At 45.9% G+C, this 12,978-nt stretch overlaps 2 protein-coding genes across 2 annotated transcripts; one reads left to right on the forward strand and one right to left on the reverse strand.

Annotated features, from left to right (window-relative positions):
• The first annotated feature begins 89 nt into the window (after nucleotides 1-89).
• LOC139366043 (CXXC-type zinc finger protein 5-like) lies at nucleotides 90-2,733 on the forward strand. Its single transcript, XM_071103128.1, has 3 exons — nucleotides 90-187; nucleotides 938-1,861; nucleotides 2,222-2,733. The coding sequence occupies exons 2-3, from the start codon at nucleotides 1,061-1,063 to the stop codon at nucleotides 2,264-2,266; spliced, it is 846 nt and encodes a 281-aa protein (XP_070959229.1). The 5' UTR covers nucleotides 90-187; nucleotides 938-1,060; the 3' UTR covers nucleotides 2,267-2,733.
• A 2,210-nt stretch (nucleotides 2,734-4,943) lies between these two features.
• LOC139366044 (SH2 domain-containing protein 4A-like) lies at nucleotides 4,944-12,387 on the reverse strand. Its single transcript, XM_071103129.1, has 5 exons — nucleotides 12,273-12,387; nucleotides 9,290-9,700; nucleotides 6,461-6,696; nucleotides 6,095-6,320; nucleotides 4,944-5,852 (listed from the first exon to the last, which is right to left on the reverse strand). Exons 2-5 carry the CDS (start codon nucleotides 9,468-9,470, stop codon nucleotides 5,701-5,703), a joined length of 795 nt encoding a protein of 264 aa, XP_070959230.1. The 5' UTR covers nucleotides 9,471-9,700; nucleotides 12,273-12,387; the 3' UTR covers nucleotides 4,944-5,700.
• Between the last annotated feature and the right edge of the window lie 591 nt (nucleotides 12,388-12,978).

The following is a 12,978-nucleotide window of genomic DNA, read 5'->3' on the forward strand; positions in this document are numbered from 1 at the left end:
ACCGAATTGGACAAATGGTTTACGGCTTCGTTTTCTTGTGTGATCACTGCAGATAAATATTGGATATGTCTAATAGTTAACAATATCTTATTTTTTTTCCATCTCCCTTTATTTATTCCAATATTCGTGGAAGACACCACGGACAAACCACTGGACACTGGGGCTCCGGTCAGCTCGCATTGCATTGGTAGGTGCACGAATTACGAAAGGATGTGTTAATGTGATATTAATAATATATTGAAGAGAGAGTTATGACCTATTCATACCTTTACAGTACTACCAATTACATCACTCGAACACCCACGTTATCGTTTATTGATGAAATATAGCGTATTTTATGTATCTATTGCGACCGTGTCGTGCGCGCGCGTACCCTGGACTGTCACAGAGTCTAGACAAAAGGTAGTTTCGAACTCGATGGCATTCAGAGGTAGATATTGTATATTCTCTAGCCTGGCTCACATCACAACTACAGTAGTCAAATCGAAATGCGCGCTCCAAATTTGACTGGCGCATATGCGCAATAGGCTATTTGTTTGTGGTATTCCATTATTGCATTGATTTGTCCACCTTGGAACTCAAGTGCAACCACACGCAGTCTATCTTAACTTAAATGTATAAAGCGTCACGTTTTTCAAAATATATCGTTTCTTAGTCTCAGATATAGCCTACATTTTGAAGACATTTTACATGCTCACTCAGACATTAAATAGGCTATTATTCATTTAATTACACTTAGGCCTGTGTCTTACAATGTCATTATTGTCTCCTTCACTAAAAATAAAACCAACTATCGACCAATGCCTCTCTAATAACATCTACTTATTTTCTCCCCCTCTCTGCTTTCTTTGTCTCTTTTTCCCTGTCTCCCTCCATATCTCCTTCCCCCTCTTCTCTCTCCTCCATCTTCCTCTGTTCATCTCCACAGGGTATAAAGGTGGCAGAGAGGATAATGGGAATATAACAGCTGTCAGAGAGTTGGGATTGGCTAACTGACAGCTGGACTGCTGTCACCGCTCTAACCTTGGCATTGCCCTGCCATCTCCCACCCCCACCCAGTATGGCAGATACCCTGGACATGTCTGGCCCTTCCTCTCCAGAGCAGCAGAGAGCCAATAGGATCCTCAGTGAGCCTCTAAGACGAAGCCTAAAGCGGTCTCATCCCTGCTCCCTCTCTGAATATCTCAACAACACTAACAGACTATCCCACCGCCATAGCTCCAGTAGTATGGGTGTCAGGGGCCTCCTCCATCCCACTGCAGCCCAGCACAGGCCAACCCAGCCCAGGCAGACCAAGCCTCGCCGGGCCCACTCCTCCAACATAGACCTCTGGGACTCTCCCAGTGGTCTTCACCTGGCACATGCTGCAGAGCTGCTGATGAGGGCTGGGGCCTTGACACTGACCCCCACACCCAGGGACCAGGGCCCTCTGGGCGGGCTGGGGGCCGGGGAAGCTGGGGTGGAAGGGGAAGAGATGAAGGGGGGGTCCGGGGCTGAAGGGGACGGCACGGGTTTTGTGGCAGACTTCCTCCCACTGCTAGGCTGCTCCTGGTTCCCCTTGAACCCAGGCCTGTTTGCACTGATGGCAGGGGGAGGGGGGTTCCTGACTAGTGGTGGAGGGTCAATGGGGATAGCTGGCGTTGGGGAGGGTGTGGAGGTGTTGCGAGGCGAGAGCTCGTCCACTGGCGGCGGGGGGGGAGCTGGGAGAAGGAAGAGGAAGCGATGCGGAGAGTGTGTGCCATGTCGACGTACAGGGAACTGTGAAGAGTGCAGCGCCTGCCGCAACCGTAAGACTGGACACCAGATCTGCAAGTACAGGAAGTGTGAGCAGCTGAAGAAAAAGGCAGCCACCGGGTTCGAGGTGAGAGGAAGTGGATAAATACACACTATTATTTAGAATGGGCATTAATAGGGCAGTCTGACTTTATCTGAGGTCTGACAACTGCTCTCCAAAAAATATATACCTCTGTAATACCACTGTAGTTGTACTACACTATATATGCAAAAGTATGTGGACACCCCTTCAAATGATTGAATTCGGCCATTTCAGCCACACCTGTTGCTGACAGGTGTGATTTTGAAATGAGATGTTAGACGAGCAAGTGTCCACATACTTTTGGTCATGTAGTGTATGTTAGTGTGTTACTTTCGGGCGGTGTAGTAGTCTATATGCATGTGTTTTTGTTTTAAGTGAACCACAGCTTTCTGACCCCTTTCATAGAAGATGGTGTTTCCATCAGGAGCAGCATTTCCATGGCTACAATAGGATTCCGTCTATTTGGAATGTGATCATGAACATTGGCACTCTGGACCTACAAAGAAAGTCAATTCAGCTGGCCTTGTTGGATTGGCTTGGAGAGTACAGAATCTTCGACAATCAGAAGTATGAAGATGAAAACCCAATGAAGAAAAGATAAGTCACACCAATGGATTTAGATATTGTCGGGCCAACATGAAGCATCTCATGAAGCACAGAGTATTGTATATGAATAGAACATGTTATTCCTTTTTATATTCCATTTTTGGAACATTTTGTCATCGAAGCTTCTGACCTGGATGTTTCCGTAAAAGCCAAACCAAGAAGGACAGACTGGTCATAATATGATGTTTATGTTTGTTTTTCTGTTCATGTCACAGTTAATAAAGAATGAGTAGTAGATGTACTTAGGTCATGATTAGTGTCTAGTTCATACATCTCTACAGTCTGCCTTCTGAATAAAGACAAGGAAACTGCCTGTCTACTGTATGTGTGTGTTGGGGTGAGTATGTATTTCAAGAGTGTCTCTTTGTGTATTTCAGGGGCTGACTGATCCCTCTCCATTTCCTGTGAGGCTTATGTGTGTGTGTGTGTGTGTGTGTCTTGGGGGGGGGAGGCATGCATGATGGCCTTATCACTACCTTCCAGACACACACACACATATATGACCAAAAAGTGCACATACCAAACCTATGCGCACATGACTCACCACACACTCAACACATTCACGCACACACTCTCTCTCTCATTCCCATTCACACACACGCTCTCTCTCTCATTCCCATTCACACACACGCTCTCTCTCTCTCATTCCCATTCACACACACGCTCTCTCTCTCATTCCCGTTCACACACACGCTCTCTCTCTCTCATTCCCGTTCACACACACGCTCTCTCTCTCTCATTCCCGTTCACACACACGCTCTCTCTCTCTCATTCCCGTTCACACACTGATTCAATTTCATTCACAAGCATGTAGTATGCAGACACACACTTATTCTCACACACACAGTGAAGGCCTCAATAACATGGTGAAAGCAGAGAGTGTCCAGCTCACACAGACTGGGGGGGGAGGTTGTCGTGACGATGGCTGATAAGATAGGACCTTAATCTTCCACAGTTCGCTCCGGGGGATGGTGGACAGCGTAACCATGGAAATGGCAAGGCGAGATGTCACGCTATAATTGGGCCATGGTTGCACTTCCTGTGTGCCTTCAGTCAGGGGATCACAGAGAACCAGTGTGTGTGTGTGTGTCCTACAGAAGTCCTGCCAACTCAGGGTAAAAAGCAGACAGGCACACTGTTACAGTTTTCCACTGAATAAGAAACATGTCCTATCGTGCATTTCTTTCTCTCGCGGACAAAGGGATGTTATATTCCTGAATCTCCAGATTCCCCTTGTGCCTTTCCAGTCATTTGGAGATTAATCCCCCTTCCCCCGGAAATCTGTGTCACCCGCTGGCCGCGAGGTCTGGAGCCTCCCCAAACGCCTGCAGAGTCTGGCTCTGCTGCCCTGCAAGATGGCAGGAGGGAGAGAGAGAGGAGAGGGGGAGGGGAGAAAGGAGATGGAGAGACAGCAGGAGATGAAGATAGTAGGGGAAGAGGGAAGAGGCAAATACAAAAAGAGAAAGGGAAGGGGTCGGACAGATACCTAGAGAGATGGAGAGATAGAGATATAGAGGGAGGAGAGGGATAAAGATGGATGCGTTGTCGAGAATACAGACTGACCCTGAGTCTGTCCTCTCAAACCACAGTTGGACCTAGCTATGTTAGTCGCTGCAGCCAGCTGCTGCATGGCTAAGTAACGCTACACTGGTTGGATCGTACTACAGTAGCTCTAGCAGGGCGTCTTAGAAGAAGAGGTTCCTGAATCCTAAAGACACACTTTCATCTGTCCTGGTGGGACATAAGACATGCTTTATTGAGTTGGCAGAGATAGAGTTATGCTGAGTGTGTGCATATAGCCACCCTGACATTCATCTACCGTGTGTGTGTGTGTGTGTGTGTGTGTGTGTGTGTGTGTGTGTGTGTGTGTGTGTGTGTGTGTGTGTGTGTGTGTGTGTGTGTGTCTGATCTTAGCGCCTGTTTCTGTCGCCATCCGGCCGCCACTCGCTAATCAAGTTACCACTAGCCCCTTTTGATCCTTTGTTAACCAGCTGCTGGGAACTCTACTAGTGAACCAGAGCATGGAGTTCCATGTAAACAACAACCACTGGAGAGCACAGCATGCAACACTACTGCAGCCCTCCTCTCACTGTTTTATAAAGGAGCTTCAGAAAAATGACTGTAACCCATCTTGGATTATTCTAGTTTTTAATTCATTCCACCTACACGTGTCACCTGTGTGTGTCTGTGTGTGCGCACATGCATGTGTGTGTGTGTGTGTGTGATTGTGTGTGTGTGTGTGTGTGTGTGTGTGTGTGTGTGTTTTTGAAATCTAGATGTAATCCTACCCCAGAGTAGGGTGAATGGTAGGTCTGGTTGTCCTCGACCTCTCTGGTCACCATGGATACCACTCACTACAAATGAAACAACAGAGGACTCCCTTTCTCTCTCTCTCTCTCTCTCTCTCTCTCTCTCTCTCTCTCTCTCTCTCTCTCTCTCTCTCTCTCTCTCTCTCTCTCTCTTAATATTCTCTCTCTCTTGCCTAAGCAAACCCACACCCACACCCACACCCACAGACACGCACATTTCTTCAGATTTTTATTTAGCTGAATTAGAGACCAACAGGTCAAAGAAATACAGGTATGTGTTTCGCACAAGCATGTTTCACACACAAAATAGAAATAGCCTCCTCAAACAAATGTAGTTACAGTGCAGATATACAAAACATGATATGACTCGAAAGCCTACGAGGTTAGACTGTTAGATAATGAACACAATTAATAAAGCAAAAGATCTGGTAGCTAAGAACATGACAGGATGGTTTGACCTATGACCCAAACATACCAGGATGGTTTGACCTATGACCCAAACATACCAGGATGGTTTGACCTATGACCCAAACATACGAGAGACAGCAAAGTGAAAATAAATGATGCATAATTCCTGATTAGAAGCGTAAAGCTAAATCTTTTCCTCCACCCCATGTACAAATCAGATACAAACTTCCATGTAACTATGTAGAAATAGCTCTTGTATTAACCATGTCCAAACCTCTTGTGTATTTAGGTTCAAGGAGAGGTGGAACTGTATAACTACCATGCAGTCTCCACAAACCTTCAAAGAGGGGGGCACTTCACCAGAGTACCAGTGTCAAGCATTCCTCCCACTCAGCTGTGCATGTCCACCTTTAACTCGGCTAAGTTTGGAGCTCCTATTTCTCTGCACCGTTCCTCAGGTGAGTGTCTGTCCGTAGGTCACTTTTACCTGGTATTCAAATGAGCTCTTCAGGTGGGCAGTACCTCTTCTGTGTGATTGGTTGACCGTGGGTGACCCCAGTGTTACCTCAGAGAGGACCTGGGCACCAGCTGCAGGTGCGAAGGTTTGGTGGGCACAGGGGGCTTGGCGATGGGAGAAGATGTGGCAAATGTTCTCCTGAGCTGGGCCACCCGACCACCAAAAGCTGGGCTCTCCTCCTCATGACTGACCACCACTAGAGAGATAGAGAGGGAAAGGATTGTAGAAATATATGTTACGTCAATGAACTTGAATCGAGTGTAGAGTAGACATGTCATTCCAGAGAAACATGCGCGTGCCCGTATGCACACACAAAAATACACTTTGCATAGTCGGAACTAGAAGCACAGGCCTTTTGCTACACTAGAATTAACGTCTGCTAACCATGTGTATGTGACCAATACATTTTGATTTCATTTGATTCTTTTTCTCTCTCACCTCCTCTGCCGTGTGGGCGGGCCTTCTCTGTGACTGACAGCTGGGGTTGTAGAGACAGGCTGATGTTGCTGTGGTGGTGTCTGTAGCAGAGGCCCCAGTCCTTTAGGTCGTCTGTGCTGTTGCCTGACTCATTGTCGCTGCTGTCCTCCACGGGGTCCTTTGGGTCGTCCTCAGCGCTGCCTGAGTCGTGGTCCTCCTCAGAGTCCTTAGAGCCGTCTGAGTCTACCTGGAAATAGAAGAAGACTGTTAAGCTACATCCTGTATGGTAGAGATGACATATTTCTCTCCCTCTTGCCCTCTCTTTCTGTGTCTCATATGCATACACATCACAAACACACATACACACACTTCGAAATAAACACTTACGCTGAGTTGCATCAGTGTGGCTGATTGTGAGCTGGTTTGGTGGTTCTCTCTGTCTGCCAGTAGAGACACAGTATGGAGATCAACCACTAGGTTGTTCATTTCTGTACTCTGTAGTCTGGTGTTGGTACGAAGGGTCTGGGGGAGTTTGGAGGATATAAATTCATCCACCTCTCCAATCACGCTCACACTCACATCCCCATCACGACCCAACAGCCAGCGCACGCTCTTACTGTGACCTGAGGAGACAAAGAAACACATAGAATATCACACTGTGTAACTAGCACAGATAATACAACAGCAGGTAACTGTTCAAACCTGTCCCCAATTTAAATCCATCGTCAGACTGATGGAGTCTGGTTGTAGTACTCCGTTATAGCCCAGCAGATGGTGGTGTTGTCTTATCAGTGAACAAACACATTACTGAGGTCTAGCTTGATCTATTGTCCAGTCTATTGGCTCTGCACAAACACTGCCTTACTGACACACTAGTCTATGGTCTTCACCTTACAGTAATCACTCAGATCTGACCACAGATCCGTGTTAATTAGCTGGCTAACAATTGGTGGGATACAACCTCTAGTCTCTAATCACAGACAGGTCACCATTACAGTGATATGAACACGATACACATGAATAGGCTGCTAGCCTAAAATGTCAACAAAAAAAAAATTCAATTCATTCATTTCAATTCAGATAAGTGAAGATAAGCCTATGTAATATAGAGCAAAATGGCAACAAAATGTGTAGAAATGGTCTTGCAGCAAATCATATTGGAAATATGTTAATAATTTTTTAAGTGTACAAGATGGGCCAGAGGCTGTGTGTGTGTGTGTGTGTGTGTGTGTGTGTGTGTGTGTGTGTGTGTGTGTGTGTGTGTGTGTGTGTGTGTGTGTGTGTGTGACATTTAAGAGTTGTACTGTGTTGCCTACATACTATCTTATGTAAGGAGAGTCTTTCTGGGCCATGGGGCTGAGAGAGGAGAATAAAGGGCCTGTGAGAATGATGAAGTGTAGTGTTTGTTGCTCAACACAGTGGTTTTACTGCTCATTTTGACACCTGGTGTTAAGAGATGAGAGATGACCTGGCCTATCCTACTGCTACTAAGGTGACACACACACACTCACCCAGGTGATACATAGAGCACAGATTGGAAAGACAAAGGGGTAACGTGATATTCGGGGTTAAAAGCGACGAGCGACACCAAACACAGGGCTTATTCAATTATATTCACTGCTATTCAATCTGCCGGGCAAGAAGGCAGGCAGGAATGTGGAATGAATCAATCGCTGCAGCTCTGTTTCTGACGATAGAGCTCTGATATGAGGGCTGGCTAGTACAATATACTGGAGGGGGGGTGGTCTCATTCTGTATCCTATCAGATAGAGTGGGGGAGGGGATAGGTCTCATTCTGTATCCTATCAGATAGAGTTGGGGAGGGGATAGGTCTCATTCTATATCCTATCAGATAGAGTGGGGGTGGGGATAAGTCTCATTCTGTATCCTATCAGATAGAGTGGGGGTGTGGATAAGTCTCATTCTGTATCCTATCAGATAGAGCGGGGGAGGGGATAAGTTTCATTCTGTATCCTATCAGATAGAGTGGGGAGGGGATAAGTATCATTCTGTGTCCTATCAGATAGAGTGGGAGAGGGGATAAGTCTCAATCTGTATCCTATCAGATAGAGTGGGGTAGGGGATATGTCTCATTCTGTATCCTATCAGATAGAGCGGGGGAGGGGATAAGTCTCATTCTGTATCCTATCAGATAGAGTGGGGGAGGGGATACACCTCATTCTATATCCTATCAGATAGAGTGGGGGAGGGGATAAGTCTCATTCTGTATCCTATCAGATAGAGTGGGGGAGGGGATACGTCTCATTCTATATCCTATCAGATAGAGTGAGGGAGAGGGAGAGGATGCTGGGTATTCCATATATACACACTGTTCTATTAGAACCAATGGAAAGGATAGGTCACATTCTATATCCCATCAGATAGAGAAATGGACAGGGAAAGAGAGGGATAGAATGGGTAAAAGAGAGAGATGGAGAGAGAAGGGAATAGAATGGGAAAGCAAGAGAGAGACGTGGGTTAGTGAAAGTGTTGGAACTTGGCCTGAGCTGAAGGCTTATTCTCTGTAGAGTATGGTTGCAGGGTTGTTTTCCCAGAATAGTGGGGTGGGTGCTCAAGCAAGCTCAGTTCCTCAGTGCCCCCCTCTCTCTCTCTCTCTCTCTCTCTCTCTCTCTCTCTCTCTCTCTCTCTCTCTCTCTCTCTCTCCCTGCCACTTTCTATTCTTCTTCTCACTCACTTTTCCCCTCATTCCTCCTCTCTCTCCCCCTTCTGCGTCCTTACCTCCTGCTTCCACATCTCTCTCATGTCCCCATCTTTCACCCCCCCCCCCCCCTGTTCCCCCTCTCTCTTTCTATATTTGAAGGGTTTTCTTCTCTCCCTGGCCAATACTGTATGCCCTGTGGTGTGTTGAATCTGTGGACAGAACATTCTGTGTAGGCAGAGAGGGGATAAGAGGCAGAGGAGGGTACAGGTGGGTGTGACCGCCCAGGGAAAGGAAAACATAAATTATGAAATATACTCTCTCATTTCCCATATGCAGTTACTATGACGCCAGGTTCATGTTCTGAAGTATACTCTAATGTACTGTACATGGTCTGGATTCATTCTGCATTCTGTGCTCATTATTAAGGACCGGTGTGCGTGTGTGTGTGTGTGTGTGTGTGTGTGTGTGAGTGTGTGTGTGTGTGTGTGTGTGTGTGTGTGTGTGTGTGTGTGTGTGTGTGTGTGTGTGTGTGTGTGTGTGTGAGAATGCTGTACCTTCTTTAGACCTGTGTTGTTCCCTGGTTCTCCTCCCTCTCTCGTCCTTCTCCTCCCTCTCTATCCAGCGTCTGACCTGCTCCTCTCTCATCTTCAGAAACAAGATTCTCCTCTGGTCTTCACTCAGGGCCTTCAGAACCTCTGGGTCCACCCACATCTCCTGTAGGATCTGAGCCAGCATACTGTCTGATCCTAGATGAACTCCCTTCCTCTGGTGCTGTTGGGACTGTCTAAAATGCTGGTGCCGGCCTGGTTCAACAGAGGACTTTAAATCTCAACGTCTGGTGGATCTGGTACAGTCTCAATTCCAAAAGGCTGAAGAGTTCTCTTTCAACTTCTTAGACGTTCCCTCCGTTATGTTATATGACTTCTGCTGGGAGGGTGGATGGTCAATGATTCCTTGCTGGTATTCTAGAGCAGGAGAGAGTATATATATGTGATTAAAGCCTTTCTCCTCAGTCTTTCCCTCTTTGGCTGTCCACCAACACAATTGTAGGTGTGTGTGTGTGTGTCTGGTTCTGTGTGTGAGTAAATGTGTGTCCACTCCCTCTACTACCCCCCTCACAGAGAACTGCCCTACTACTTTCAAACATTCAAAGGTAAACAGAGACCAACCCAGCTGGGTGGCAGAATGACTTTTTATGTAAACAGAGAGAGAATGGCAGAGAGAGACACACGCAGAACATTAGCTTTATTTCCATTTTTGGATTTAGAGAGGGAGGGAGAAAACGAGGGAAACTGGCACTGTTTATCACTTTTTAGAGAGAGGGGAAGAGAAACAGAGATAAAGACAGAAACAGAGAGAGAAAAGGGGTGGAAGAGACTTTGCAGCAAGAATAGCTATCTCTCATGACCAAAACAGAAGTGACGGGGAGATAACCAGCTATCTCTCATGACCAAAACAGAAGTGACGGGGAGATAACCAGCTATCTCTCATGACCAAAACAGAAGTGACGGGGAGATAACCAGCTATCTCTCATGACCAAAACAGAAGTGACGGGGAGATAACCAGCTATCTCTCATGACCAAAACAGAAGTGACGGGGAGATAACCAGCTATCTCTCATGACCAAAACAGAAGTGACGGGGAGATAAACAGCTATCTCTCATGACCAAAACAGAAGTGACGGGGAGATAACCAGCTATCTCTCATGACCAAAACAGAAGTGACGGGGAGATAACCAGCTATCTCTCATGACCAAAACAGAAGTGACGGGGAGATAAACAGCTATCTCTCATGACCAAAACAGAAGTGACGGGGAGATAACCAGCTATCTCTCATGACAAAAACAGAAGTGACGGGGAGATAACCAGCTATCTCTCATGACCAAAACAGAAGTGACGGGGAGATAACCAGCTATCTCTCATGACCAAAACAGAAGTGACGGGGAGATAACCAGCTATCTCTCATGACCAAAACAGAAGTGACGGGGAGATAACCAGCTATCTCTCATGACCAAAACAGAAGTGACGGGGAGATAACCAGCTATCTCTCATGACAAAAACAGAAGTGACGGGGAGATAACCAGCTATCTCTCATGACCAAAACAGAAGTGACGGGGAGATAACCAGCTATCTCTCATGACAAAAACAGAAGTGACGGGGAGATAACCAGCTATCTCTCATGACAAAAACAGAAGTGACGGGGAGATAACCAGCTATCTCTCATGACCAAAACAGAAGTGACGGGGAGATAACCAGCTATCTCTCATGACAAAAACAGAAGTGACGGGGAGATAACCAGCTATCTCTCATGACCAAAACAGAAGTGACGGGGAGATAAACAGCTATCTCTCATGACCAAAACAGAAGTGACGGGGAGATAAACAGCTATCTCTCATGACCAAAACAGAAGAGAAGAGACAGAGAGATAACCAGAACTGTTTCCCCCCTCGTAAGGCTCATGGTCACCCTACTTATGCTCAGATGAACACGCATACTGTTTTTAGAACATTATCAGCAGGTGAATGAGCAGGTGAATGAGATAATAATCAATAGTTATCCTCTTATATTACAACACAGAGGGCCAGACCAACAACACTACCAACAACCACGTAATTGCACAGTCACAGAACATCAATGGAGAGAAAACAGTTACAACAACACTTTCTATCAGCTAATATATGGAATACCCCTACTATTTTCAACAGGTAAAGAAAGCACTGCAGGAATCGAACTCTGGTACAGATTAGACACATTACAGCTATTCTAACATCATTATAACAACATTATAACAACATTATAACAACATAAAGACATGCACCAGTGTAACTAGAGACTAACAGGAACAGATGCTTGTAACACACTGGCCACGGCAGTAAGACACACAGACACACAAAGCAGGCAGTCGTGAATCTATGCCAGCATGTAAATACATTTAGGGTTTACCATCGTCACTGTTCACATAGAAAGAAAGAACAGGAGCAAAAAATACAGAATAGAGAGAGAAAGAGGATATGTTTTGCATACTAAGGGAGATGTTTAAAAAGTGTTTAGTGGAGTTTTCAAACAGAGCCTGTTTTACTGAAACTGACAGAGAGGGGTTGTGGGAGTCAGATGAACTCAGACAAAAACAAGAAAATAAGAGAAACAAAACAGAAGCGAGAAAATGGTGAAGAAAAGCAAGTAGAGCGGAGAAACCCCAGAGAAACCCCCTGAGAAACCCCTGAGAAACCCCTGAGAACCCCCTGAGAAACCCCCTGAGAAACCCCCTGAGAACCCCCTGAGAAACCCCAGAGAAACCCCAGAGAAACCCCCTGAGAAACCCCTGAGAAACCCCTGAGAACCCCCTGAGAAACCCCCTGAGAAACCCCCTGAGAACCCCCTGAGAAACCCCTGAGAAACCTCCTGAGAACCGCCTGAGAAACCCCTGAGAACCCACTGAGAAACCCCTGAGAACCCCCTGAGAACCGCCTGAGAAACCCCTGAGAACCCACTGAGAAACCCCTGAGAACCCCCTGAGAAACCCAGCATACTTTACTTACTGTGACTGCTCAGCCTGTAGCATTAGCGACCTTGGTCCGTGTGTGTTACACTGTGACTGACTGTATCTGGGTGACGTGTGTGTGTGTGTGTCTGAGTCTGTATGAGAGCGGTAGTAGTCTGTACAGTAGTCTGTACAGCCTTTATACTGGATATGAGTGGACTGCAGTGACATCATAAAATTCCCTCCCTCCCTCCCTCTCTCTCTCTCTCGCTCTTTCTCTCAATTTCAATTCAATTTCAATTCAATTTAAGGGGCTTTATTGGCATGGGAAACATATATTTACATTGCCAAAGCAAGGTAAATATATAATAAGCAAAAAACAATACAAAATTAACAGTAAACATTACACTCGCAAAAGTTCCAAAATAATTAAGACATTTCAAACGTCATATTATGTCTATATATGTCTCTCTCTCTCTCTCGCCCTCTTTCTCTCCTCCCTCTTTGAGGTGGAAATATCAGGAACTCTTACAGACAGGAAGAAGTATAATAACTTACTGTTAACAGGTCATTAATAAACATGATTACAATAGTAGTCATCGTCAGGTGGCTGAGCCCAGCCATGACTGATCAGTATCTGGTAATGAAAGCCTTTGTGTTGTGATGTTTGGTTCCTGGTGCCGCCTCATGGCTTAAAGTCAATACACTGTTAACGCAAAACATGAACACAGTAAGAACATTTACAGTATACAACAATAACCATG

The sequence above is a fragment of the Oncorhynchus clarkii genome, chromosome 14 (genome assembly GCF_045791955.1).
Source record: "Oncorhynchus clarkii lewisi isolate Uvic-CL-2024 chromosome 14, UVic_Ocla_1.0, whole genome shotgun sequence".
In the NCBI taxonomy this organism is placed as follows: domain Eukaryota; kingdom Metazoa; phylum Chordata; class Actinopteri; order Salmoniformes; family Salmonidae; genus Oncorhynchus; species Oncorhynchus clarkii.